The 27630-nt window shown below is 46.4% G+C and overlaps 1 protein-coding gene across 5 annotated transcripts in view; it reads right to left on the reverse strand.

Moving 5' to 3' along the window:
- The window catches only part of Dnah2 (dynein axonemal heavy chain 2), a 135675-nt gene that overhangs the window by 54334 nt on the left and 53711 nt on the right, over positions 1 to 27630 (reverse strand). For all 5 annotated transcript variants that reach the window (XM_070001485.1, XM_070001484.1, XM_070001483.1 and 2 more), the window contains exons 20-41: positions 27033 to 27225; positions 21986 to 22186; positions 21697 to 21853; positions 20057 to 20231; positions 18390 to 18553; positions 16646 to 16807; positions 16440 to 16543; positions 12704 to 12860; positions 12499 to 12581; positions 12210 to 12390; positions 11224 to 11362; positions 9794 to 10011; positions 8868 to 8969; positions 8423 to 8548; positions 7554 to 7664; positions 7115 to 7303; positions 5783 to 5886; positions 5494 to 5683; positions 4206 to 4386; positions 2346 to 2473; positions 997 to 1149; positions 620 to 745 (exon numbers count right to left, since the gene is read on the reverse strand). In XM_070001485.1, coding sequence (XP_069857586.1) covers positions 620 to 745; positions 997 to 1149; positions 2346 to 2473; positions 4206 to 4386; positions 5494 to 5683; positions 5783 to 5886; positions 7115 to 7303; positions 7554 to 7664; positions 8423 to 8548; positions 8868 to 8969; positions 9794 to 10011; positions 11224 to 11362; positions 12210 to 12390; positions 12499 to 12581; positions 12704 to 12860; positions 16440 to 16543; positions 16646 to 16807; positions 18390 to 18553; positions 20057 to 20231; positions 21697 to 21853; positions 21986 to 22186; positions 27033 to 27225 — 3344 coding nt within the window. The remainder of the gene's footprint in view (positions 1 to 619; positions 746 to 996; positions 1150 to 2345; positions 2474 to 4205; positions 4387 to 5493; positions 5684 to 5782; positions 5887 to 7114; positions 7304 to 7553; positions 7665 to 8422; positions 8549 to 8867; positions 8970 to 9793; positions 10012 to 11223; positions 11363 to 12209; positions 12391 to 12498; positions 12582 to 12703; positions 12861 to 16439; positions 16544 to 16645; positions 16808 to 18389; positions 18554 to 20056; positions 20232 to 21696; positions 21854 to 21985; positions 22187 to 27032; positions 27226 to 27630) is intronic.

The raw sequence follows: 27630 nt of genomic DNA on the forward strand, positions 1-27630 counted from the left end.
GGTGAAGCTGTGGCTCAAGTGGTAGAGTGCTAGCCTTGAGCAAAAATAGCTCAGGGACAGTGCCTAGGCCCTGAGTTCAAGCCTCAAGACTGGCATGAGAGAGAGAGACAGAGACAGAGAGACAGACAGGCAGAGACAGAGAGACAGAGAAGGACACAGAGAGAATTATTGCATGGAGGTCCTTGAGCAGGTTCATCTTGGGGGTTGAGAACTGTGGTCAGAGAGTAGACTGTTTCAGCATAATATGATATATTTATTCTTTTTTGGGGGGGGTCCAGTCGTAGGGGCTGTATTCTGGGCCTGGGCGCTGTCCCTCAGCTCTTCAGCTCAAGACTAGTGCTCTACCACTTGAGCCACAGCGCCACTTCTGGCTTTTTTCTTTTTGCTTATGTGGTGCTGAGGAATCGAACCCAGGGCCTCAGGCATGCAAGGCAAGCACTCTACCACTGAGCCACCTTCCCAGCCCCATAATATGATATATTATAGATAAGGCAGTTAGAAGAGAAGTCAACTGTCTCACTCAAAGACATAGCTAGTTGATGGCAGAACAAGGCCTGGGTGCCCCACTTCCCATTTCTAGATGCACACATAAGGTCAGGGAGGGTAACAGCACAATTACCTTGCCATAGTCTATGACGGGCAGTTCAATATTGGGGAAAAGGTCTTGCACAATGGCATTGAACAGCGGCACATCAACAGACGTTAGCTTGGCAATATTCATATCTCTCATTGAGAGCAGCAGAACCTAGATGGGGAGAATAGAAGCTTGAAGAACCAGGGCCTTAGCACTTACCGGTCCTCTTCTTCCCCTCAGAGCTCAGGGTTAGGAGCCAAGAGTTAGTCATAAGCAATAGGATAGGAGGTGCTTGGACAACACAGGACACAAGGCATGAAGGGGGAGCCAAAGCCTGTAAAAGAGCTTGGAAAGCTTTAGTGAAGATACATAAGAACAGAGACAATGGAGGCTATAGTGCGAGGACTGTGAACTTGGTCTACCTCTTCATCAGCCAGATCCGGCTGCAGGCGGCGCTTCTTGCCAGCATAGCGAAGGAGGGAGGTGAGGGCACGGAGGCCAAAGTCATAATGGTCCTGTCTGGAGAGCTGCTGCACAGCAAGTGAGTAGAGCGTGTAGACTTTCTTAGCCAGGATCTGAAAACCAAGCAGAGGGGAAACGATCCCATTCTCTACTAATACGTGTGTGTGTGTGTGTGTGTGTGTGTGTGTGTGTGTGTGTGTGTGTGTGTTTTACTGGTTCTAGGGGACCTTGTACTCTTGCTTAGTTTTTGTGCTCACAGCTGGTGCTCTACCACTTGAGCCATAGCTCCATTTTCAGCTTTTTGGTTGTTCACTGGAGATAAGAGTCCCATAGAGGTCTGGGAAGGTGGCTCAGTGGTAGAGTGCTTGCCTTGCATGCCTGAGGCCCTGGGTTTGATTCCTCAGCACCACATAAGCAAAACGAAAAAAAGCCGGAAGTGGCGCTGTGGCTCAAGTGGTAGAGCACTAGCCTTGAGCTGAAGAGCTGAGGGACAGCGCCCAGGCCCAGAGTTAAGCCCCCACAACTGGACCCCCCCCCCCCAAAAAAAAGAGTCCCATAGACTTTTTCTGCCATGGCTGGCTTCAAATGGTGATCTCAGATCTCAGCGACTGAGTAGCTAGGATTACAGGTGTGAATTTCCAGTGTCCTCAATCAGGGACTTGTGATGAGAATTGGGAATGAAAAAGCCTTGTGACATTGTAGAGGGAAGGCCTCCCCTCTATGAACTCTTCTGCTTCCACTCCTACCAACCATAGCCTAAGCTCCTTGTAGGACAGCTGGTTGTGAGGCCTTCAGGGAGTTTCTGTCCAGGGAATGATTATAGAAGAGAAACAAAGTAATCGTAAGAAAAGGATTCTTGGAGCTAGGCACCAGTGGCCCAAGCCTATAATCCTAACTACTCACGAGGCTGAGATCTGAGGATCTTGGTTTAAAGTGAACCCAGGCAGGAATGTCTGTGAAACTTTTACCACCACCTGAAAACTGGAAGTGGAGCTGTGACTCAAAGTGGTAGAGTTTTCACCTTGAGCTGAAGAGTTAAGGGACAGCACTCAGGCCCAGAATTCAAGCCCCATGACCAACAAAAGGAAGAAAGAAAGGAAGAAAGGAAGAAAGAAAGAAAGAAAGGAAGGAAGAAAGGAAGAAAGAAAGGAAGGAAGAAAGAAAGAAAGAAAGGAAGGAAAGAAGGAAGGAAGGAAGAGAGAGAGAAAGGAAGGAAGGAAGGAAGGAGACAGAAAGAAAAAGAAAAGAAAAAAGAGAAAAAAGAAAAGAAAGAAAAAAGAAAAGAAAAAGAAAAGGATTCTTGGAATACCTTGCAGTTGCCAAAGCCCTCCCCAAACAGAATGATTTCTGCAATAAGGACAGAATCAGGCACCACCATGGCAATTGGACGGAACATGGATTTAAGATTTTCAGGAAGCTCTGTGCGGCCAGCGTAGCCTGGAAAAGAATAATGCCTTTTATTTAGCATCTCTTTATTTTCTTCTCTTGACTTGCTTCCCTAAACCCACTTCCCAATCAATCTCATTTTGCCCAACTCTCCCTCTATCCTTAATTTTCTCCTCAACTCCAACTGCAAGATTGCATCCTTCCTCTTCTAAGCCCTTTGCTCCCCATTCTACTTTGGTCTTCTTTGCTCTCTAGTACTTTCCTCATTTTCTGCATGGGCTTTTTCAAACGGAAATCACAGAGCTGCTGATTTCCCATCTCTCTCAGTTCTATATATAGCTTACATCAGTCCTAATAGAAATCACAGCTGTTTCCTGATTTTTTTTTTCAGGACCAAAATCTTTCCCATGTTTGTTCTCTCCTAGACCCTTCCCCAGAGCTGCTCCTAAGGTACAGTAATGAGCAATCTTGAGCCTTGAATTTTAAGGTGATTCTCTGCAAAAGTATGGAAGGTAGCCAGGTGCTAGTGGCTCATGCCTGTAATCCTAGCTATATCTGAGGTTTGTAATTCAAAGCCAGCTCATCAGGAAAGTATGTGAGACCCTTATTTCCAATTAGCCACCAAAAAGCTAGAAGTGGAGTTGTCATTCAAGTGGTTGACTGTTAGCCTTGAATGGAAAAAGCTAAGGAACAGTGTCCAGGAACTCAGTTCAGGCCCCAATATCAACATGCAAATGTGAAAAAAAAAAAAGTATGACAGGTAGACCAGAACTCGGAGTTGGCGCAATAGGACAAGATAGCTCAGCCTTTCAACTAGGGCTACAAATAGATACAAAGTAGTAATTGACTCCTTTGGAGAGAACAGTAAGATTGCCTCCCCTTCTAGGCACTGGTGGCTCAAGCCTGTAATCCTAGCTACTCAAAAGGCTGAGATCTGAGGGTTGTTTTGAAGCCAGCACAGGCAGGAAAGGCTATGAGACTCTTACCTCTAACAAGAAGCCAGAAATGGAGATGGAGCTCAAGTGGCAGAGTTCCAGTCAATTGAGAGCCTGAGGCCTTGAGTTTTAACCCCAATACCAATGTGTGTGTGTGTGTGTGTGTGTGTGTGTGTGTGTGTGTGTGTGTGTGTGTGTGTGTGTGTATCCTTTCTTCTCCTCTCAGAAAGTTATCTTTCTCTCAATTTTTATTGTCATAGTTTGGGTCCAAAATGATCCTCCAAGGTTAATATATTGAAGGTTTTGTTCTCAGAGGTGGGGCCTTTGGGAAGTGATTGGGTCATGAGCGCTCTAACTTTATCAATGGATTAATCCATTGATGGATTCCTAACTTAATGGGCTATTGGAGGCCTGGATATTTTAGGAGGTGGGGCTTAGTCACTGGATACAGGGGATGTGCCCCCTGCAGGCTAAATTTGTTCCTTGCATGCCTCTTTTCCTTCTCTTGTTAGCCTTCTCCCTCCTCCTCCACTGCCTTCTTCTCTCCTCTTCCTGGATATCATAAAGTGAGCTCTGCTCTATCTCCATGCTCCCCTCTATGATGCTCTTCCTTCCACAAGCTCCCAAAACAAGGGAGCCAGGTGATTGTGAGCTACAACTTCTGAAAACATGAGCCAAAATAAATCCTCACTCCTTCAAGTTAATTTTTGCAGGTATTTTTTCACAGCAACAGAAAGCTGACTAATGCAAGTGTCTTTAGCCAGCTCTTACTTGGCTTAAACAGTGGCTTGTTTTGAATAACCAGCTCTCCAACCTTCCAGACGCTTCATCAACTACTAGCCACCTACCAGGATTCATGGTAATGAAGATGCCACAGGACCACACCAGATTTATTTCAAAGCCTTCAAAATGGAAACGGAGAAGACCAGCAGCCAAGGCAGACAGGATGGACAGGATCTGCTGGGCCACCACTGACAGTACCTCAATGTTGATGCGGTTAAACTCATCAAAGCAGCCCCAGGCTCCAGTCTGTGTGGAGAGGAATGGAGGGAGAGTCACTGGGGGCAAGAGAGATTTCCCCCCCAAGATGCCAGAACATGTGATTCACATATTTTTGGTAGGCAAGATGGCCCCCGAAATATGATACCAGATTAGTTCTGCTGTATACTCCTCCTCCTCCCTCCTCCTCCCTCCTCCTCCTCCTCTTCCTCCTCCTCCCTCCTCCTCCTCCTTTTTCCTCCTCCTCCTCCTCCTCCTCCTTTTTCCTCCTCCTCCTCCTCCTCCTTTTTCCTCCTCCTCCTCCTCCTCCTCCTCCTCCTCCTCCTCCTTCTTCTTCCCATTCTTGGGCCTTGAACTCAGGGCCTAGGCACTATCCCTGAGCTTCTTTTGCTCAAGGCAGCATTCTTCCACTTGAGTCACTGCACCACTTTTGGCTTTTTCTGAGCAGTTTACTGGAGATGAGTCTCACTAACTTTTTTGCCCAGGATGGTTTCAAATTGCAATCCTCAGACCTCAGCCTCCAGAGTAATTAGGCTTACAAGCATGAACTACCAGCACCTAGCCCTGTTGTAACTTCTTTTTTTTGTTTTGTTGGTTGTGGAGCCTCGGTGCTGTTCCTGAGCTTTATTGTTCAAGACTAGTGCTCTGCCACTTTGAGCCACAGCTCTAATTCTGGTTTTTCAGTGGTTAATTAGAGATGAGTCTCATGGCCTTTCCTGCCTGGGCTGGTTTTGAACCAAGATCCCTAGATCTCAGCCTCCTGAGCACCTAGGATTACAGGCATGAGCCACCGGTACCGGATCTGTTGTAACTTCTTACTAGAGCAGTCCATCAGACAGGACAGCCTGAGGTCATACTAGAAAAGGTATGAGTTGGAAAGAGAAGACAGGAAATTCGTGTGCATGGAATAATTACTGTGTGCTTGGCACTTTTACATGATCTTTATTTAATCCTTATCTAATCTTCTGACTTTGCAAGCAAGCAATGAGAAGCTCAGGGATTTCCCAACTGTAAGCATTATCTGAGACAATGCTGTGGGATAAGCTCTAAGACGGAGCGAGATTTGGGTGTTCAGTTGCCTTTCTAGAAGTCATAGGTATGAAAGGGACCCCTGGGTCAAGGTAGCAGGACACTAACCTGGGCCAGGCCTGAGTACATTCGACCCATGGATTTATAGTCCAGGCCCTCAGAGCAGTTGACCACGATGACATATATACCCAGGCCCTTGCCCAGGTCCTTAACAGTCTCTGTCTTTCCAGTGCCTGCTGGACCTTTGGGGGAGCCCCCTCGATGCAGGTGCAGTGCGGTGGTCAGTGTCATGTAACACCTGTAAATTGAGCACAAGACGTGGGTCAGATTCCTACAAGCCTCTATTGGCTCTGCGGCCATCACCCCAACCACTCTTATTCATCCTCAAAGGTCAGACCTGTCTGTCAGCGGGGTGATGACCAGCCTGCCGGAGTTGCCCAAGTACTCATAACCATACTGGAATTGTGTATTGGTCTGACGGATTATGCAGTCATCAAAATCCTGGGGAAACAATTCAGAATGAGATTGGGGTAGTCTGGGATGAGGAGGAGGACTCAAAGGGGGCAGAGGATTGTAGGCAGATGAGGAAATCCATTTGTGAGTTAGAAGGAAGGAATGGCTTGTGGCCAAGATGGAAATAGGGTTCATGCTGCATGTGTACTCTGAGCTGCAGCAACAACTCTTATTAAGTCGCTGTCGAGAGTTGCCCATAGGAAGCACTACCTGGAATAATTTAAGTTTTCATTTCTGAATTAGAAGGTGAGACAGAGTTAAGAATTGGAGTAGGATACTGTAATAAGACTATGAGTCATACCAGAGTATTATTGCATTTAGAAAAATATGAATTTAAAGCCTGATGCTGGTGGCTCATGCCTGTAATCCTAACTACTCAGGAGGCTGAGCTCTAAGGATCATAGCTCAAAGCCAACTTGAGCAGACAAATCTATGAGACTTTTTTTTTTTTTTGGTCCGGTCATGAGGCCTGAACTCTGGGCTTGGTTACTGTCCCTCAGCTCTTCAGCTCAAGGCTAGTGCTCTACCACTTGAGCCACAGCGCCACTTCCGGCTTTTTTCTTTTTGCTTATGTGGTGCTGAGGAATCGAACCCAGGGCCTCATGCATGCAAGGCAAGCGCTCTACCACTGAGCCACCTTCCCAGCCCTCTATGAGAATCTTTTTTTTTTTTGGGGGGGGGGTCCGGTCATGGGGCCTGAACTCTGGGCCTGGGCACTGTCCCTCAGCTTTTCAGCTCAAGGCTAGCACTCTACCACTTGAGCCACAGCGCCACTTCCGGCTTTGTTCTTTTTGCTTATGTGGTGCTGAGGAATCAAACCCAGGGCCTCAGGCATGCAAGGCAAGCACTCTACCACTGAGCCACCTTCCCAGCCCCTATAAGACTCTTATTTCCAGCAAAACACTGGAAGTGGAGCTGCGGCTCAAGTGGTAGAATATCAATCTTGAGCAATAGAGCTAAGGGAGAGTGCCCTGGTTCTTAGTTCAAATCTCCAGTACCAGCAGAGAAAGAATGAAAGGAAGATGGGAAGAAAGAAAGAGAGAGAGAGAGGAAGGAAGGGAAGGAGGGAGGGAGGGAGGAAGGGAAGAGGGAGGGAAGGAGGGAGGAAGTTAGGGAAGGAGGGAAAGAAAATGAAAAGGGAAAGGAAAAAAAGGAATGAACAATGAAAGCATTAAAGTTGGTTTGGAGCAAGAGTAGAGAGCTGCCCCCTTAGCACCTTCTCCCAGTAGAACCGAAGTTGGCAGAGCCAGTCAAAGGAATTGACATCCATTAGGCCACTCTTATAAAGCCTCTCCAATACATCCCGGGCATGAATTTCTATTGTCACCAGAGCCACAATTTTAAGCCGCATAATCTTGGTCAAGTTCCCCCTGATGGCTTCTGAATATTTGTTTAGTATGGACACCTGTGGAATGAAGTGAGAAAGAAGGACAAAGCAACTAAGGCAATGTCACCAAAGCCAAATCTCATCTCAACCCAGCCTAACCCCATGCTGATCCCACCCATCATTCCTCCACCCAATAGAAGCACAGGAAAACCTCACTGGCCTCACACCCTCATTTGGACCCTTTGCTACCACCAACTCCTTGCTAACTCTGACTCCAATGCTCATCTTCCTCTGGCCAATGTCAACCCCGGCCTGATGAGTTCCCCACCTGTTTTTTCTTCATGACCTTGAGGATTTTCTTGTCTGCCCGCTCCTTAGCTGTCATCAGGCACTTGGTCACATCAGCTGTCCACTGGATCTGACTAGCCGTGATTACCACCTAAGGCAGGTACACAAGCTGGTCCCCAGCCCTGCTCTCGGCCACCCACACAGCCCCAAAGAGGAGACAAGAAACTTCCATTTTGTGGAATTCTAAGGTCTTTCTTTCTTTTGTTGTTGTTGTTGGCTATGGGGCTTGAACTCTGGACTTGGGCACTGTCCCTCAGCTCTTCAGCTTAAGGCTAGCACTCTACCACTTGAGCCACAGTGCCACTTCTGGTTTTCTGAGTGGTTTTATTTGGAGATAAGAGTCTCATGGGCTTTTCCTGCTCCGGCTGTGATCCTCAGATCTCAGCCTTCTGAGTAGCTAGGATTACAGGTGTGAGTCACCAGTGCCCGGTGCATTCTCTCTCTCTCTCTCTCTCTCTCTCTCTCTCTCTCTCTGTCTCTGTCTCTCTCTCTCTCTGTCTCTCTCTCTCTCTGTGTTTCTTTCCTTACTTTGTGTGTATGTATGTATGTGCCAGTACTAGGGCTTGAACTCAGGGACTGGGTGGCATCCTTTAGCTTTTTCACTCAAGGATGGTACTCTACCACTTGAGCCACAGTCCCACTTCTAGCTTTTTGGTGCTTAATTGTGAAATGAGAGTCTCACAGACTTTCCTGGCCGGGCTGGCTTTGAACCATGATCCTCAGATCTCAGCCTCCTGAGTAGTGAGGATTACAGGCGTGAGCCACTAGTGCCTGGCTGCTGCAGAGTTTACTCTCCTTGCTATTCACTTAGCTGCCTCTTGTTCCTCATCTGCGTGGGCCCCAGCTCACCTGACCAGCCCATTCCTTCACCCATTTGTCCCTCTTGTTGAGGAACTTCTTAAGAGCCACGCGGCAGTTCCGGAGAAGTTCCCGCAGCGTTATCCTCATGGTCCTTTCCACTTCACCCAGCCAATTCTGGAGAAAGGTGAAGAATATGATAACCCAAGGTCAGATCCCAGGTTCTCCCAGGAGAAAGTACTTGGGAAACGGGACTTCAAGACTTAGGACCCAGGAGAAGAACAAGAGGTAGGCAACAGGCTGGCTTAACTCCCCAAAAGAAATGGAGGCAGAAGACAGAGGTTTCTAACAGTCAGGAACAGCAGGTGGGTGTGTAAAAAGCAACTGAAAACACAATTCATATCCCTTTATGGCGATGTTCTGCCTTCATAGAGTCAAGCTGGCTTTCTAACAGAAGAAAACTCAGCTTGGTTCTTATGTGCTCAGCACAACTTACCTCCACAGGCCCTTCTAAAAGTACTGAGTGGAGGAAATCAATATATTCGCCATCACCTGAGAACATTCCCACAGCTTCCAATTTGCTGCTGGAACCCCCAACCTGGAACAAGAAGAAGCTATTAATGCACTTACCTGCTTGCTTTTTATATTCACCTAAAGTACTTGGATCTTTGAAGGGTGATTTCTTCCTCTCCTCTCCCCTCCATACTCCTCCTTCCCCTCCCCTCTCTCCCTTCTCTTCCCCTTCCCCTCTCTCGTCTCCTCTCCTCTTCATAGTACCATTTCTGAAAAGTTCTATCCTGTGATGATCTACAAATACTTTTGCACCAGGCGTTGGTACTCCTGCCTGTAATCCTGGCTACCCAGGAGGCTGAGGATCACAGTTCAAAGCCAGCCCGGGCAGGAAAATCCATGAGACTCTTATCTCCAATTAACCACCAGAAAACTGGAAGTGGTGCTGTGGCTCAAAGCGGCAGAGCGCTATCCTTGAGCAAAAAAGCTCAGGGATAGTACCTAGGCCCTGAGTTCAAGCCCCACAACCAACAACAACAACAAGAAAATTGTGTGTGCGGGCACTGGTGCTCGAACTCCAGCTTCATATTCTCACTTGGCTCTTTTCACTCAAGTCAGGCATTCTACCACTTGAGACACCCTCCACTTCTGGCCTTTTGCTGATTAATTGGAGATAGGAGTCCATCTGATTTGTTTGCCTAGGCTGACTTCAACTGAGATCCCCAGATCTCAGCATCCTGAGTAGCTAGGATTACAAGGCATGAGCTACCAGCGCCCATCAGGATCTAGAATTACTAATTTTTGTCACCCTCATGTTGGGAGGGCTTGGTTCCCTCCAAGGCCTTGAATATTTTCATTTAGTCTGTGCCTCCATTCCCTGCCCTCCATTCTATCACAGCAACTTCTATTGACCTTCTGGATCCTCAGTAATTTGATGTTGTCAAAGCATTTTTTGAGGTGTGGCTGCACAGCTTCGGGGTTCCGGGACTGGCCCAGAATCTCCAGCAGATCATCATTGGACAAGAAGTAGAAGCGGGGGAAAATATGGCGCTTGGTCTCCAAATACATATCCAGAGACTTCTGAATATCCTCCAGGATTGTATTCATTTCTATCAGTGTGTCCAGGAGGCCTGGAAAGATGAGCATTAAATGTGATTTGATGGCCTCTTTCATACTGCCTTGAGTAGACTTGGAGTTCCAAGATCTAGTTTACCTAGTTTGTTGTTGTTGTTGGTGGTGGTGGTGGTGGTGCATGCATGCGTGTGTGCGTACGTGCATGCGTGTGTGTGTGTATGTGTGTGTGTGTGTGTGTGAGAGAGAGAGAGAGAGAGAGAGAGAGAGAGAGTATTGGGGCTTTTGAACTCAAGCCTCATGCTCTCCTTTGGCTTTATCACTCTTTATCACTCAGAGCTGGCACTCTACCACTGAGCCACACCTCTACTTCTGGCTTTTTGCTCGTTAATTGGAGATAAGAGTCTCATAGACTTTTCTGCCAGGCTGGGGAAATGAGGGGTGAGACCTTATCTCAATCAGTAAGCCAGGAGTAGTAGTCACATCTAAAATCTCCATTACACAGGAAGCATAGGTGGGAGGATCACAGTCTGAGCCCTAGGCAACAATGTGAGACCCTCCTTGAAAAAAAGAACTAAAGTGGAAAAAAAAATCATTGAATGTGTGCTTCAAGTGGTAGAGTTTCTGTGTAGCAAGCTCAAGGCCCTAAATTCAAGCCCTAACACTCCTAAAGGGGATAGAGAGCTTATTACGCACTGGCAGCTCACACCTGAATTCCAGCTCCTAAGTTACTGAGGGGATCGAAATCTGAGGATCTCTGTTCAAAGCCAGCCTGAGTAGACAAATTGGAGAGACTCTTATTTCCAGTTAATCAGCAAGAAGCTAGAAGTGAAAGAGTAGTTCAAGTGGTAAAGTACCAGCCTTGAGCAAAATAAGCCAAACAAGAGCTTAAGGCCCTGAGTTCAAGCCCTAGGACTAGTGTGCAGGAGCAGAGCACAGGTGTGCGCGCGCGTGCACACGCACACACACACACACACACACACACACACACACACACACTTAAAAAAGGCAATGTCTTCTGGGTGTTAGGATTACAGGTGTAATCCTAGCTACTCAGGAGGCTGAGATTTCAGGATTGTAATTCAAAATCAATCTGGGCAGGGAAGTACTCAACCACCAAATAAAGCCAAAAGTAGAATTAGTCGCTTAAGCAGTAGAGTGCTAGCCTTGAGCCAAAAAGCTCAGGGATAGATAGCACCTAGGCCCTGAGCAAGCCCAGGACCACGGGGGGGGGGGGGGGGTGGGTGGGAAGAAGGCTGTGGAGCTCTGACCTGGATAATGGGTGCTCCTGAGAGCATTGTTGTCCTTGCTCATCCGGTCCAGGATGCTTTTCCAGTTACTGTTGACCTGGTCAAATAGGGCTGATTCATTGGGCAGCTGCTTGCGGATATCCTCTCCCATGAAGATATTCTGAGGGGTCACAGAACTGGGGTGAAAGACTTTCTTACATACTCTCTACATTCTGTTCCCTGTTCCCATACCAAGGAAGACAACTGAGTAGAAAATTAGAGCACTAGAAACCATCAGGCAGAATACCCAAGTTCTAGGAGGAAGGGGTGCAGTTAGAAAGTCATCATTGTACTCAAGAAAAAAAAATAGAGGGCTGGGAAGGTGGCTCAGTGGTAGAGCACTTGCCTTGCATGCCTGAGGCCCTGGGTTCGATTCCTCAGCACCACATAAGCAAATAGAAAAAAGCCGGAAATGGTGCTGTGGCTCAAGTGGTAGAGCGCTAGCCTTGAGCTGAAGAGCTGAGGAACAGCACCCAGGCCCAGAGTTCAGGCTCCATGACCAGACCCCAAAAAAAAAAAAAAATAGAATGAGAATCTAGGAAGAGCAAAGGATTATTAAAAAGGTAATTCAATGTGAGAGATGATGATTAAGCTAAACACTGCTGGTAGCTCATACCTGTAATCCTAGCTACTCAGAGGCTGAGAGCTGAGGATCATGGTTCAAAAACCAGCCCAGGCAGACAAATCTGAAAGACTCTTGTGCCCAATTAACCAGTAAAAACCCAAACTGTGGAGCTGTGGCCTAACTAGTAGAGCACTAGTCTTAAATGAAAAAGCTAAACAAGAGCACAAGGCCCTTTGTTCAAGCCCCAATACCATACATGTACATACATATCTATACACACACACACTCACTCACACAAACAACTTGACTGTAATGAATGGGGAAAATGAGGTTGGCAACAGAATCAATAATGTGTCCTAAATACACAAAGGAGTAGAAGGAGGAGGTACGGAGGGGCCAGCACCTCTAGGTACATCCACTGGCGCTGCACTGTGAGAACCATCTCAATAACTTCCAATATGAGGGAGAGGCAACGTTCCCAGTGGTCCACCTCCTTCTCGAAGGCCTTGACAAAACGTGACGCCTTCATGGTGGACAGAGCTACCTGATTATCTTCCAGGGCCTGGAATACTTCTTCTGTACCTCTGGGAATAGGAGATCAAATTTACAGCCCATCCTCAACTGCCAAACTTTGGTCCCTGCCCTGAAACCCAGATCCCATGATCTCCCCTCTCCTGGAACCCCATCTCTACCTGAGCCGGTGATGGCCCTTATCCTTGTAGGGTACTATGTCTAGCTGAGTCACCTCCCAAGTCTTGGCAATGTTTTGTAATCCCTGTGAAGAGAAATTGGGAGATGGCACAATGAGAACTCGAGTCCCCAAGGGGAAGAAGAGCAGGAAGTGTGTGTTCCAGGAAGCTTAGGAAGTGGGAAAGATGGATGGGGGCGGTGTCATACCAACTCAATGGCCAATTCTTTCGTTGCCGAGGCAGAGATCTCCCCAATTTTCTCCACATGCTGATCCATCCCAAGTTCCACAATCTGCTCCAAAGTAAAGCTTTCTGACTCCTGGTCAAAGTCCCGTTGGATCTCATCTCTGACCTGGTCCCAGTGCCTACAGGCAGGAATAGGATGTGTGAGCAGGGGGCCAGGAGCCTACTGAAATGGGTCAACATCATTCCCTGGAATGGGAGGTGCAGCTCAGGTGGTAGAAAATTGGCATAGAGTGTGTGAAACCATTAGTTTCACCCTAGAACAGTGCCCTCCCCCCCCCCCCACAAAAATCAGCCAGGTACTAGTTGCTCATGCCTGTATTCCTAAGTCTTCAGGAGGCTGAGATCTGAAGATCCAGGTTCAAAGTCAGCTCAGGTAAAAAAAAAAAAAGTCTGAAAAACTCTTATCTCCAATTATCCAGCAAAAAACTAGAAGTGGATGTGTGGCTCAAGTGGTAGAGTGTCATCCTTGAGTAAAAAAGCTAAGCAACAGCACAAGGCCTTGAGTTCAAGCCCCAATACTGGCATACATGCACACACACACACACACACACACACACACATCACTCCCTGTGCATCTTCCCACTGGGACATTATGATTCTGGGTATTTATTATCATGATCTAACAGATTTGACTAAATAGGCTCTAAGGTGCAATCTTAGGCACTGTGGGGAATACAAAGATTGACGTGTCACCCTGCAGGAGTTGATTCTCTGGAGAGGGAGTTAGGCAGGTGTGCACATAAAACACTTAGTATTGCAGGTTCACTGTGGAACATGGGCTGCGCTAAGTACAGGAAATACTGCATTGAATTCTCACAACCACTTCCTAAAAGATTATTATTCCAAATTTAGATGAGGAAACTGAAGTTTAGAGAGGCTAAATAACTTAAGTAGATAAAGGTGTTTGGTTAGACTTTACCACATCACACTTGGGGAGGAAGCTCCACCCAAAGCATTACACTAGAGCCAATGGGAGAGAGGTAAAATTATTTTCTCCTTAATGGCTAGATCAAGATTGAAACACTATTGACAAAATAATTTATTCTGCCCTTAGTGGCTCAGACTACCTCCTCTACCATATAACAAATTCCAGAGGTAAACTTGAAAATCACACAATATTTTTAGAAGAAAGACTGAATAGAATTCATTTTATTTTATTTATTTTATTTTATTTTATTTTATTTTATTTTTTGCTGGTCCCGGTTTGAACTCTGGGCCTGGGCACTGTCTCTGAGCTCCATGTTGCTCGAGACTAGTGCTCTACCACTTGAGCCACAACACTACTTGCAGCTTTCTTTTTTTTTTTCTTAATTCAAGATCAGAATCTCACCAATTTTCCTGCTCAGGGTGGCTTTGAACCCCAGTCCTCAGATCTCAGCTTTCTGAGTACAGATTTTTTTTTAAACTTTAAAATAGAGAAGGTCTTCTGTGTGTGTGTGTGTGTGTGTGTGTGTGTGTGTGTGTGTGTGTGTGTGTGTGTGTGTGTGTGTGTGTGTGTTAGTACTAGGTCTTAAACACAGGACCTATGTGATATCTCTTAGCTTTTTTCACTCAAAGCTGGCACTCTACAACTTGAGCCACAGCTCATCTTTAGCCTTTTGCTGGTTAATTGGAGATAGAGTTTGCTGTTTGGCTTAGCATCAAACCTGATCCTCACAGCTCAGTCTCCTGAGTAGATAGGATTACAGGCATGAGCCAACAGCACCTAACTAGGAAGGTTTTAAATGAGGCAGAAAAGCAAAAACATTTGGACGATATCAAAGCAAAACATATCATATGACAAAAGACACAGGCTTAACCACAGTAGGTAGCACAAAGCAGGCCTGTGCCACACCACTTGGAACATACAAGCATGATCTTGTTGATTTCCTGAGTTAAGCAGGGTCTAGGCACAGCTTGGCATAAGCACAAAAAACTTATTCCAAAAATAACTGTAGCAGCCAGATGCCAGTGGCTCAAGCTTGTAATTCTAGCTACTTCGAAGGCAGAGATTGAGAAAGTTGCTATTCCGGGCCAGCCCACGAGGAATAGTTCCCAAGACTCCACTTCAACAGAAGGAAACTGGGCATCGTGGCACACACCTGCCATCTCAGCTACTAAGAAAGCCTAAAATAGATGAATCACAGTCCAGGCATACTCAAGGCAGGAAGGGAGAACCTAGCTCAAAAATAGCTAGAGAGACATGGCTTGGTGATCAAGCCCTTGCCTAACAAGGGCAAGATACTGAGGGCAACCCCAGAATTACCAAAACTGTAAAATAACTAAAGCAAAAATGCTTGAGTAGCTGGAGGCATAACTCAAGAGGTGAAGCACCAGCCATGAGCAAAAATTCCAAGTAAGAGTATGAGGCCCTGGAATGGCTCTCTCCTGCAATCCTATCTTCTCAGGAGGCTGAGCTCTGAGGATTATATTGTGAAGCCAATCTGGGCAGAAAGGAAAAGTTCTTCAGGTCCCATCTCCAATTAACCAATAAAATGTCAGTCTAGGGCTGGGAAGGTGGCTCAGTGGTAGAGTGCTTGCCTTGCATGCATGAGGCCCTGGGTTTGATTCCTCAGCACCACATAAGCAGGGGAAAAAAAAAGCCGGAAGTGGCGCTGTGGCTCAAGTGGTAGAGCGCTAGCCTTGAGCTGAAGAGCTGAGGGACAGCGCCCAGGCCCAGCGTTCAGGCCCACGACCGGACCCCCCCACCACCAAAAAAAAAGTCAGTCTAAAGGCATGGATTAAGCAGTAGAGGTCTGGCCAGCTGTTAGCAAGCTCTGTTGCCAGCAAAACCTAAAAAGGACTACCACTAAAGTAGTAGACACCTGCCTATCTGGAAATTGTCAGCCTCTGAATCTAACCCCTAGTAGCACCAAAAATAAAATAATACATGGGGATCTAGCACTTACCTGACATATACAATGTTCAATGTCCAGTACTGAAATAAATATCCTGATTTCTTTGCCAGTCCTGGGGCTTGAACTCAGGGCCTGGGCACTGTCTCTGAGCTGCTTCTGCTGCTGCTTCTTCCTCCTCCTCCTCCACCTCCTCCTCCACCTCCTCCTCCTCCTCCGCCTCCTCCACCTCCTCCACCTCCTCCTCCTCCTCCACCTCCTCCTCCTCCTCCTCCTCCTCCTCCTCCGTCTTCCTCCTCCTCCTCCTCTTCCTCCTCCTCCTCCTCCTCCTCTTCCTTCTCCTCTTTTTCTTTTTTTCTTTTTTGCCAGTCCTGGGCTTGAACTCAGGGCCTGGGCACTATCCCTAAAGCTTCCTTTGCTCAAGGCTAGTGTTCTACCACTAGAGCTACAGCACCACTTCCAGCTTTTTCTGTCAATGAGCTACTTGAACCCAGGGCTTCATGTATGCTAGGCAAGCACTTGACCATTAAGCCATATTCCCAGCTTCTGAGCTTCTTTTGCTCAAGGCTAGCACTCTACCACTTGAGCCACAGTGCCACATCCAGCTTTTTCTGCTTATATGGTACGGAGGAATTGAATTTAGGGCTGCATGTGTGCTAGGCGAGCACTCTACCACTAAGCCACATTCCCAGCCCACAAATATTCTAATTTTTTTAAAAAATAAAATGAGAATAATAAAGCAGGCATGCATGAACATGGCAGGAAGAGAACCCTCTGGATACTGCAAGAGGGAACGGGGGAGCCAGGTGGGATCACAGGCCTAGGGGACAGAGCAGGTGGACCCCGGCAGAGGCGCTGGCTCACCTATCTCGGAGGGCAGGGTTCCGCAGGTCTGAGATGAGCGGCATGGTCCTCTTGAACTGCTCGATTTTGGAGCGAGTGGTTTCAATAATTTCCCAGTTTCGGTCCTGAGCAAAGATGGGAGCCATTCTAAGACCAGAATGCCACATCCCTGTTGTCCTGCTTTCTCTGTGGGGCCTCTCCAGCCCCCTTGTCCTGTCTCCACATACCTTATACTCTTTGGCAAGCCTTGTGAGGCGACGAAACAGCCCATGGGCCATGGTTTCCATGGCCTCCGTCTGCAGGGTCAGGAACCGGCCCGTCTTCCATTGGTTCCAGCTCTCCTCCCAGTCCCGAGTGATCTCCCACACTTGCTGAAGGGCATCAAGCTCCTGTGGGCGACCAAGAGCAGAAAGACACCTGGTATAATGTGGCGCTGCTCGCTTTCTCCCTCGGGATGGCTGACCTCACTCTGGTCCTTTCTTCTGTTTCTTGTGACCCTCCAAATAATGGCACCACCACCTCCCACCTCCAAGCATAGATTTCCCTCCTCTCTCTCACTGTAAGGCTCATCAAGTGATAAGTTCATGAAAAGATGCTCAACATCATTAGTCATTAGGCAAATGCAAATTCGAATCTCAGAGAGAGATCGCTTCACACCCACTAGAATGGCTAGAACTAAAAAAAAATTTTTTTTTTCAAAAAGGAAATAAAATGTTGGCACAGATACAGAGAGAAAATCGAAACTCTTGTACATTGCTTGTGGGGATATAAAAATGGGGCAGCTGCTGTGGAAAAGAGCTTGGCAGTGTCTCAAAACCTTAATATAGACTTACCATATGACCCAGCAGTTCTATTGCTAGGCTTACATTCATGAGAATTGGAAACAGGTGTGCAAACAAGGAACGAGAACATGCATGTTCGTAGCAGCACAACTCACTACAGCCCAAAGGCAGAAACAACCCAGTCATCCATCCATGGATAAATGGATGACCAAAATGTGATCAGTACAAACAATGGAATATTATTCAGCCATAAAAAGGAATGGAATACCAATCTGTGCTCATTGGACAAACTTGGAAGATACTATGCTGGCTGGGAGAAACCAAGAAACAAAAGATGCCAGATGTCAGTGGCTCCTGCTGAGGTCTGAAGATCACGGTTCAAAGATAGCCCAGGCAAGGGAGTCAATGAGATTCATCTCCAATTAACCACCAAAAGCCACAAGTGGAGGTGTGACCCAAAGGGTAGAGTGCCAGCCTTGAGAGTATAAAAGCAAAAAGGCCCAGGGACAGTGCCCTGAGTTCAAGCCCCAGTATTGGCCTGAAGAGACAGGCAGAGAATGGAGGGGGAGAGAATACCTTATATTATACAGTTCCATTATACATGGTTCTATTTATAAAGTATTTCCAAGATAGATAAATTCATAAACATAGGAAATAGTCATTGATAGGAGCTGAGGGAAGGAATGAGGAGTGGATTATTGAAGGGTACATGGTCTCCTTTTAGAATCATGAAAATGTTTTGGAAGTGGACAGGAATGGTGGCCATATAACATTGAGAATGATCTAAACACCACTGAGGCTGGGCGCCGGTGGCTCAATCCTGTAATCCTAGATACTCTGTTGGCTGAGATCTGAGAATCATGGTTCAAAGCCAGCCCAGGTAGGAAAGTCTATGAGACTCTTACCTCCAATGAACCACCAGAAAACCGGAAGTGGTGCTGTGGCTCAAAGTGTTAGAGTGACTGCCATGAGCAAAAAAGCTCAGGTTCAGCACTCAGACCCTGAGTTCAAGCCCCACACTGACCAAAAAAAGGTTAGTCTTACTATGTGAATTTTACGTCGATAGAAAAAACAAATCCACAAAGCTTCTGGTGACCTCATCTACCTGGTCCCAGCTTTGCGTGCAGAGAACACCTTCTCGGCACCTGCCCTTATCCCTTGCTCCCACAGGGCTAGCTTAGCACGTCACCTTCTCCAGGTTCTGAAGGTCCTTGGAGGCCGGCTGCTCGATCTTGAAGATGCCCAGGTTGGATCGGAGATTGTTCTCCTCCTCTCGCATGCTGTTCAGCATAGCCCGTACCTGGGCAATCTGCTCCAGGGCAGCAGCAGCACCCACGCTGCTGGTGAAGGGCCCTGGGGGCAGTTCAGGGTACAGTTCAGCTCCCTGCTCCCATCCACCATCCCTTGAAAAGACGCATTCATGGCTTTCCTATCTCTGGGGGTGAATTTCACTTCTCTCCTCACAAAAGTGAGAAGGCGGGACGCAGGGGAGAGAAGGAAAGGGCAGGAAGAAGAAATGCATGGAGAAATAGGAGGTCATCTTTCTAAAAAAAAAAACCAAAAAACAAAAAACTGCTACATGTAGCCAGCACCAGTGGCTCATGTCTGTAATCCCAGCTACTCAGGAGGCTGAGGATTGAGATTCAAAGCCAGTTCAGGTGGGAAAAGTCCCTTTGTTTCTTATCTCCAGTTATCCAGCAAAAATCCAGAAGTGGAAATGTGCTTCAAATGATAGAACACTAGCCTTGAGCAAAAAAAAAAACATGAGTCCCTGAGTTCAAGGCCCAGTACCAGCATCAAAATGATTTTTAAAAAAAGAAAGAAAAGCAACCAATATACAAGGACACGTGCACCTCCATGTTTATTGCAGCACTGTTCACAATAGCTAGGATATGGAAACAACCCAGATGCTCCACCACAGATGAATGGATCCAAAAATTGTGGTATCTATACACAATGGAATATTATGCAGCCATTAGAAATGACAAAATAATGGCATTTGCAGGGAAATGGATGGAGCTAGAAGGAATCATGTTGAGCGAGGTAAGCCAAGAGCAAAGAGACAAACGGTACATGGTCTCCCTGATAAGTGGATGCTAAATCCAAAATGTTAGGTGATATGACAAAATTAACAGGACTTAAGAAACAAAGAACTCCCACTCATCTGGTCGAATCACTACTAAATATCCCCATGCTGCTGATCACATGTATGGTGTATATGTGTACACCGTTATATGTTATAGACTGTGATAGACAATTTGCTCCAGGAAAGTTAGAATGAACTTGTGACTTTAAATGAGCATCATTATTCCACAATACTGTGAAATTTGGGAAATTATGTAATCACTTAATCACAATTAAAAAAAAAAGAACCTCGGGGAAGGAAGGGAGGGAAGGGATGGTAGGGGGAAAACAATGGAGGGGGTAACAATGCTCAATAGGAAGTGTACTCATTGCCTTACTCATATAACTGTAACCCTCTGCATAGTATCTTTACAATAAAAAATTAAAATTAAAAAAACAACTAAAGCAAAAAAAAAGAAAGAAAAACTTACCAAACAAAACAACAACAATAAACACTGCAAAATGTGGCTGAAGAGCCAGATACAGGTGGAAGAAAAGCAGTCTGAATGAGAAAACAGTGGAAATAGGAGCTGAGCTGCATCTTCTGACTAGAAATCTGAGACAGCGAGTCCGTGCGCCTGGCCACTAACAGAGCCTAAGGAGGCCCAGCTCTTTCCCTCCCCAGCACCACCCTCCCTCCTCTCATCTGTTCTCGAATTTTCTGGACAGAGAAACTCTGGATCACAAAACAAAGATTAAACAAGGGGCAACAATGGAGCAAGGAGAAAGTACCTTTTAGGTCAAAGTCTTCAAGAAGGGTGTGTGCCTTCTTCTTGAAGTCATCGGCAGAATGAATAAGGCCTGTCTTGAATTTCTCCTTGTGTTTCTTCAGCATTTGTTCACTGTCCGTGAGAGTTTGTTGGAAGGTGAGCCATTCCCCATTCAGATTATCCAGCATCTCCAGGACCTGGGGACATCCAAGAGGAAGGGAGGACCAGTGAACAGGCCTGTCCTTCTCACTCACAAGCACGCATGCGCGTGTACCCATACTGGGGCTTGAACTCGGAGTCTGGACACTATTTCTTCACTTTTTCCTCAAAGCTGGCCCTTTACCACTTCTGGTTTTTTCATGGTTAATGGGAGGTAAGAGCCTCACAAAGGTTGGAGGCTTGGGTCAATTGGTAAAGTCTTAGCCAGTGAGTGAGAGTATCAGGTACTTTTTTTTTTGTTGGTCGTGGGGCTTGAACTCTGGGCCTGGGCGCTGTCCCTCAGCTCTTCAGCTCAAGGCAAGCCCTCTACCACTTGAGCTACAGTGCCACTTCCGGTTTTCTGCTGGTTTATTGGAGATAGGAGTCTCACGGTCTCTCCTGCCCGGGCTGGCTTTGAACCGCGATCCTCAGATCTCAGCCTCCAGAGTAGCTAGGATTACAGGTGTGAGCCACCAGCGCCCGGCTTGAGAGTATCAGGTACTAAGTTCAAGTCCCAGTTTCAGGTTTAAAAAAAAAAGCCTCATGGCTTCAATCCACAACCCTTACATCTCAGCCTCCTAAGTAACTAGGATTACACATGAGCCACCAGCACCTGGCATTCACCAATGCTTTTTTTGCCTTTTTGCTTTTCCAGGGATGGGTATTGAATACAAGGCTTCGCACATGCTAAACAAGCACTCTACCACTGAGCTACATCCCCAGTCCTCCACCCAGGACTCTTTTCTGGTCCTGTAGATGAGAGTCCATGGAGAAGCCTGGTGTGTTTGATAATTGCCAGTCTTAAAAGGCATCGCTTTGGTTCTCAGAGGCTTCAATTTTTTTTTCCTTCCTATTCCTGGGGCTTGAACTTAGGGCCTGGGAGCTGTCTTTGAGGGGTTTTTTCCCCTCAAGGTTAGTGCTCTATCACTTGAGCATAGCTTCCCTTCCTTCCCTCCCCTCCCCTCCCCTCCCCTCCTCCCTCCCCCCTCCCCTTTTCTCCCCTCCCCTCCCCTCCCCTCTCCTTTCCTTTCCTTTCCTTCTTTTTGGCAGTACTAGGTTATGAATTCAGGACTTAAGCATTTGCTGACAGGTGCTCTACCCCTTAACCTATTCCCCAAGTGTTTAGTTATTTTTCATTTTTTTGTCCAGGTCTGACCCATGTCACACTGTGATGCTCCTACCTATAGTCTCTAACATAGCTGGGATTTATGGGAGTGTCACACTATGCCTGCTTATTAACTGAGATGAAAGTCTTTTAGCCCAGGCTGTCCTCGATTATTGATCCTCCTATCTCTTCCTCCTGAGCAACTAGGCTTACAAACATGAACCGCCATGCTTGGCCTCTGACTCTTGAGTTTTCTCCCCCTCACTTCTTACTGTCCACAGATGGTATCAAAGTCCTCCACTACCTGTTACCCTTGGTATAGGCCCAAGTGGAGTGGCTCAAACACCACAGGAACTCACACTTTCTGAAACAGACACTTCATACTTTTCCAGAATGGCAAATTGCTCATGGATGGGAGGTATCTGGGTTTCCAGGTTGGGCAAATCATGCTGCAGGGTTTCCATGAGTTGTAAACTGCCCCCCAATTCCTCCAGCGTCTGAGGAGGATGGCTGATTCTGAAGGCAAGCAAACAGAGTGTTGTAGGTGAAACACACACACACACACACACACACTTGCGCACGCACACATGCACATGCAAGCATGCACACATATACACACGTATCCAACCGCCCCCAAATGAGTCTTACTTCTCTGCATTCTCCTTCAGGTAGGTGTGCAACTCCAGCAGGTGCTTAGCTGCCATCTCCTTGAGCAGAGTCGTGAACTTGTTCTGCCACTCATTGCAGTGTTGCACCAAAGAGAACTTGAGGTTTGAACAGTCCAGCAGCACAAACTGGATGTTAAGGACCGTCTCTTCCTTCTGCACATTGTTTGCCACCTCTGTGTAGCTGCAAGGGCCCCAGATCCCTGCTAAGATGGTTTAGCCTTCAGAGACTTAGTCCCCACCTAATGCACATTCATGTTCTCATTTCCTTCCTCCCAGACTTGTGCAGCAACTCTAGCACCTTCTATTCCCAGGTGTCTCCTGAACCAACCCAGCCCTGGCAGCTAGGTGAGGCCACATCCATGCCACAACTGCTGGCTACAAGACACGGTCGCAGTTATGTTTTCTGGCTCCTGAGGCCTCACAGTTGCACAATTTGGGACTGAGTTCATACCATGCTGTTCCTTACCTCTGTGGCTGCAGGCAGTTGCTTTTTTGTTTGTTTGTTTTTGTTTTTGTCAATCATGGGGCCTGAACTCTGGGCCTGGGTGCTGTCCCTCGGCTCCTCAGCTCAAGGCTAGCGCTCTACCACTTGAGCCTCAGCTCCACTTCCAGCTTTTTCTGCTTATGTGATGCTGAGGAATCAAACCCAGGGTCTCATGCATGCAAGGCAAGCACTCTACCACTTTGTTTTAAGAGAAGGGATCTCACTATGCTGCCCAGGCTGTCCTCAAATTCCTATGCTCAAATGATCCTCCTGTCTCAACCTCCTGATGAGCTGGGACTACAGGTGTGGACAACTACAACTATAGTCAGCTCAAGTTGTTCTTTTTTTTTTTTTTTTTGGGGTCCGGTCGTGGGGCCTGAACTCTGGGCCTGGGTGCTGTCCCTCAGCTCTTCAGCTTAAGGCTAGCACTCTACCACTTGAGCCACAGCGCCACTTCCGGCTTTTTTCTTTTTGCTTATGTGGTGCTGGGGAATCGAACCCAGGGCCTCATGCATTGCAAGGCAAGCGCTCTACCACTGAGCCACCTTCCCAGCCCTCAAGTTGTTCTTTTAACTGTGTTAAGTCTGAGTTTCCTCATCTGTTACACAGTGATGATAATAGACTCTCCCTCACCAGGTTGCTGACAGGTTGCTCAGCCTATCTCTGCCTGCTGAAAACCTTCTTGTTCTAGAAATTGTAGCTTCAAGGGCATTTTCTTTTCCTATTTTTTTGGGGGGGTCTGGTCGTGGGGTCTGAACTGTGGGCCTGGGCGCTGTCCCTCAGCTCTTCAGCTCAAGGCTAGCGCTCTACCACTTGAGCCACAGCATCACTTCCAGCTTTTTTCTTTTTGCTTATGTGGTGCTGAGGAATCGAACCCAGGGCCTCATGCATGCAAGGCAAGCACTCTACCACTGAGCCACCTTCCCAGCCCCTTCTTTTCCTATTTTTATGCTTTACTTTTGAATTAGCAGACATTGCCAAAAAAACACTTTCTTCATGAAGCTTTTCCTGATGCCCCTGGCTAGAAGCTTTCTCTCTGCTCTCCTTTGGCTTTTAAATGTCCTACAAAAGCGCACACACTAAAGACCCCAGTCCTCAGCTTGGCACTACTAGGAGGCTTTAAGAGTTAAGGCCTAGTAGGATCTTGTGAAGCTGGCATTGCAGGGAATTGTGGGATCCCGCCCCCTCCTCTCTCTCACTCCAAGCAATGAGGTTCACAGCTTTGCTTCCACTGTAATTGCTGCCAACACTCAGAGCAATGCTGCCAACTAGCCATAGACAAAAACCTCCAAAACAATGCTTTTATCTTTATAAATTGATTGTCTCAGGTATTTGTTATAGTAACAGAATACTGACTAACACACCTTCTAATGAACTAATTCTCCTGGTACCTTGTTCAATACATTGAAGCATATATGATCATGAAAACATAACAGTTCTTCACAGTTTACAAAGCTCTCTTGTGTATATTTAATAACTCTATAGTGTTCTAAGATAGGTTGTATAAAATACTTTACCAGAAAGAGTAACCTAAGAATATAAGAAACCGTCTAAGACTGCACAGCTAGTCAATAGTAGGAGCCTTCCCAAGGCGCCATAACCACTGGTTTTTTCACTACACTTTTCTTTCTCACTAGTGCTGCTCAAAGGAAGAAAGAACTTTTTCTTTCTTTCTTTGCTTCTTTCTTTCTTCCTTTCTCTTTCTCTTTCTTTCCTTCCTTCCTTCCTTCCTTCCCTTCCTCCCTCTTTCTCTTTCTTTGCTTCTTTCTCTCCTTCCTTCCTTCTCTTTTCTTTCTTTCCTTTCTTCTCTCTTTCTTTCTTTCTCTCTTTCTTTCTTTCTCTCTCTCTCTCTTTCTTTCTTTCTTTCTTTCTTTCTTTCTTTCTTTCTTTCTTTCTTTCTTTCTTTCTTTCTTTCTTTCTTTCTTTCTTTCTTTCATTTTGTGCCAGTCCTAGGGCTTGAACTCAGGACTTGGACACTGTCCCTGAGCTTTTTTGCTCAAAGTTAGTGCTCTACCACTTTGAGCCATAGCTCTACTTCCAGCTTGGTGCTTCATTGGAGATTCTGCCTGGGCTGGCTTCAATCCTTAATTCTCAGATCTCAGCCTCTCTAAGTAGCTAGGTGTGAGTCACCAAAACCTGGCATCTCTCTCTGTTTTTAAAATTCTACATGGACTATAGGACATGGTGCTGAATGAATGAATAAATGACCAAATGACAAGGGGACCTTGGCAGTTAAGGTTACAATTTAGGGGTTGGAGATTTAGCTCAATGGAAGAGTACTTGCCTGGCAAGTGCAAGGCCCTGAATTTGGTCCTCAGGTATGGAAAAAAAAAGCGCTCAGGGATAGTACCCAGACCCTGAGTTCAAGTCTTAGGACCAGCACGCGCGCGCGTACACACACACACACACACACACACACACACACACACACACACACAGATTGTAAATTAGAGCCAGGAGCTGGTGGCTCATGGCTGTAATCCTAGCTACTCAGGAGGCTGAGATATAAAGATTGCAGTTCAAAGCCAGCCAAACAAGAAAGCTTGTGAGACTCTTATCTCCAATTAATCTCCAGAAAACTGGTAGTAGAGCTGTAGCTCAAAGTGGTAGAGCACTAGCCTTGAGTGAAAAAGCTCAGAGACAGCACTCAAGCCCTAAGTTGAAGCCCCATGGCCAACAAAAACAAAATTTAAAATTTTTACAATTTAAGAAGCTTCTGCCAGGCATTGGTGGCCACACCTGTAATGGAGCTACTCAGGAGGCTGAGATCTGAAGATTGAGGTTGTAAACCAGCCTGGGCAGACAACTCCAGTGCATTCCTATTTATCTCCAATTAACCAGCAAAAAAGCCAGAAATGGAGGCATTGTTTCAGTGACAGAGTGTTGGTCTTAATCAAAAAAGCTAAGTGAGAGCACAAGGCCTTACGTTCAAGCCCCAAGACCTCACAAGGAAAACACAACTTCTTCAATTCCAACCTGCCTTCTTAGAATGAGGTGTACCTTCTTTCCATCTTTCCAATTGCTGTGCTTCCTCTTTCCCTATCCTAAGGCCCTTCCCCCAAACAACTATAGCTCTTGAAATCTTGCCCAACTCTTCCTGGATCTCTACACTGGAGAAACAAAAGTCCAAGCCAGGCCCCCATGACTCATATCTGTGATCCTAGCTACTCAGAAGACTGAGATCTGAGGATCAAGGTTTGAAGACAGTCCAGGTAGGAAAGTGCCCATGAGTCTCTTATCTCCAAGAAATTACTCAAAAAAAAGCTGGAAGTGGGCTGGGAAGGTGGCTCAGTGGCAGAGCGCTTGCCTTGCATGCCTGAGGCCCTGGGTTCGATTCCTCAGCACCACATAAGCAAAAAGAAAAATACCGGAAGTGGCGCTGTGGCTCAAGTGGTAGAGCGCTAGCCTTGAGCTGAAGAGCTGAGGGATAGCGCCCAGGCCCAGAGTTCAGGCCCCACTACCGGACCAAAAAAAAAAAAAAAAAGCTGGAAGTAATGCTGTGGCTCAAGTGGTAGAGTGCTAGCCTTGAGCACAAGAAGTCCAGGGACAGCGCCCAGGCCCTGAGTTCAAGCCCCAGAACCTACCAAAAAAAAAAAAAGTTCAATGCCCTCCCTTTCCTGTGGCTAAAAACACACAATGATTGCATCAGCTCCAACCCACCTTCTTTCCCAAGTCTCTGGCCCCAGCCTAGTCCTTCTCTTCCCCATATACTTCATCTTTTTTTCTTTTCTTTTTTTTAATTACTTTTTTGTTGTTGTTTTAGAGGAGAGATACAGCAGGGTTACCTTTGCATATGTCAGGTAATAAGTACCTTTCCTTCCTTTTGCATAGTATCATCTGTTCCCTCATTCTCTCTCCCATTCCCTCCCTCCCACCTCTATCCATGAGTTGTGTGGTTCACTTTCATCAATGTCCAGTGTAGCCAGGGGGCCCCACCACTGCATATTTTACCCATTTTCCACTGATTCTGTGCCCTCCCCCCACTTTCCCTCAGATGTACATATGTATACACTGTATATGAGGTAAAGAATATAGAGTCATCTGAAAACAAAAACAAATTAAGAAAAGGTCCTTTGTTTCCTTATCTGTAGGGTTTGTTTCAGTATGTATATTCTTTTATATACATATGAAGAGGTGCTTGGGCATTACAACTTGGTGCTTTTCTCTTAAGACTATCCTCTTTTGGTCTCATAGTGTATGGGTGTACAGCTTCCTGTATACTTGGTCGTATCCTGTTGTATTTTAAAGTTAACTTCTGCATATCAGGGAGAACATGTGCCATTTTTCTCTCTGATCTTGGCTTACCTCACTCAACATGATTTTTTCTAGTTCCATCCATTTCCCTGCAAATGCCATTATTTTATCCTTTCTAATGGCTGTGTAAAATTCCATTGTATATAGATACCACTTTTTTTGGATCCATTCATCTACTGTGGGGCATCTGGGTTGTTTCGTATCTTGGCTATCAGGAATAGTGCAGCAGTGAATGTGGATATGCAGGTGTCCTTGTCATATCCTTACACCTCACCTTTTCTCTACTCACCGGGCAATATCAGCATCAAAAGAAGAGACAGGAGGGTTGAGGCGCTGGTAGCGACGGATGAAGGAGTCTTTGTTGATCTCCCAGATTTCCCGATACATATCCCAGGTCTTGAGGTAGTTCTGCAGCAGGGCTGCATTGTTAGCCATGCCGCTGCTGATCTGTGCCTGGATCTTCTTTATATCTTCATCTCTCTCTTCAAAAGACCCAGAAAGGTAACTTCTTGCTGATACCTACCCCATCCCAAACTCTAGCCTGGCCCCTGGGCACTGCCTGGAACTTCTACTCCAACACCAGTCTCCTGAAGAAACACTGCTCAATCACAAGCATTGGAAAACAGAGGAAGTAGCTGGGCATGATGGTTCATGCTCATGCCTAGCTACACAGGAGGCTGAGATCAAGAGAATCACAGAGGAAGATCAACCCAAGTAAAATATTTGCAAGATCTCATCTTAATTAAAAAGTTGGGCATGAGCCGGGTATTGGTGGTTCATGCCTGTAATCCTAGCTACTCAGGATGCTGAGACCTGAGACTCACAGTTCAAAGCCAGCCTAGGCAGTAAAGTCCATGAAACTTTTTTTTTTTTTGGTAGGTTGTGGG

Source organism: Dipodomys merriami, unplaced genomic scaffold (genome assembly GCF_024711535.1).
Source record: "Dipodomys merriami isolate MVZ:Mamm:240054 unplaced genomic scaffold, mDipMer1.0.p SCAF_59, whole genome shotgun sequence".
NCBI classification, from domain to species: Eukaryota; Metazoa; Chordata; class Mammalia; order Rodentia; family Heteromyidae; genus Dipodomys; species Dipodomys merriami.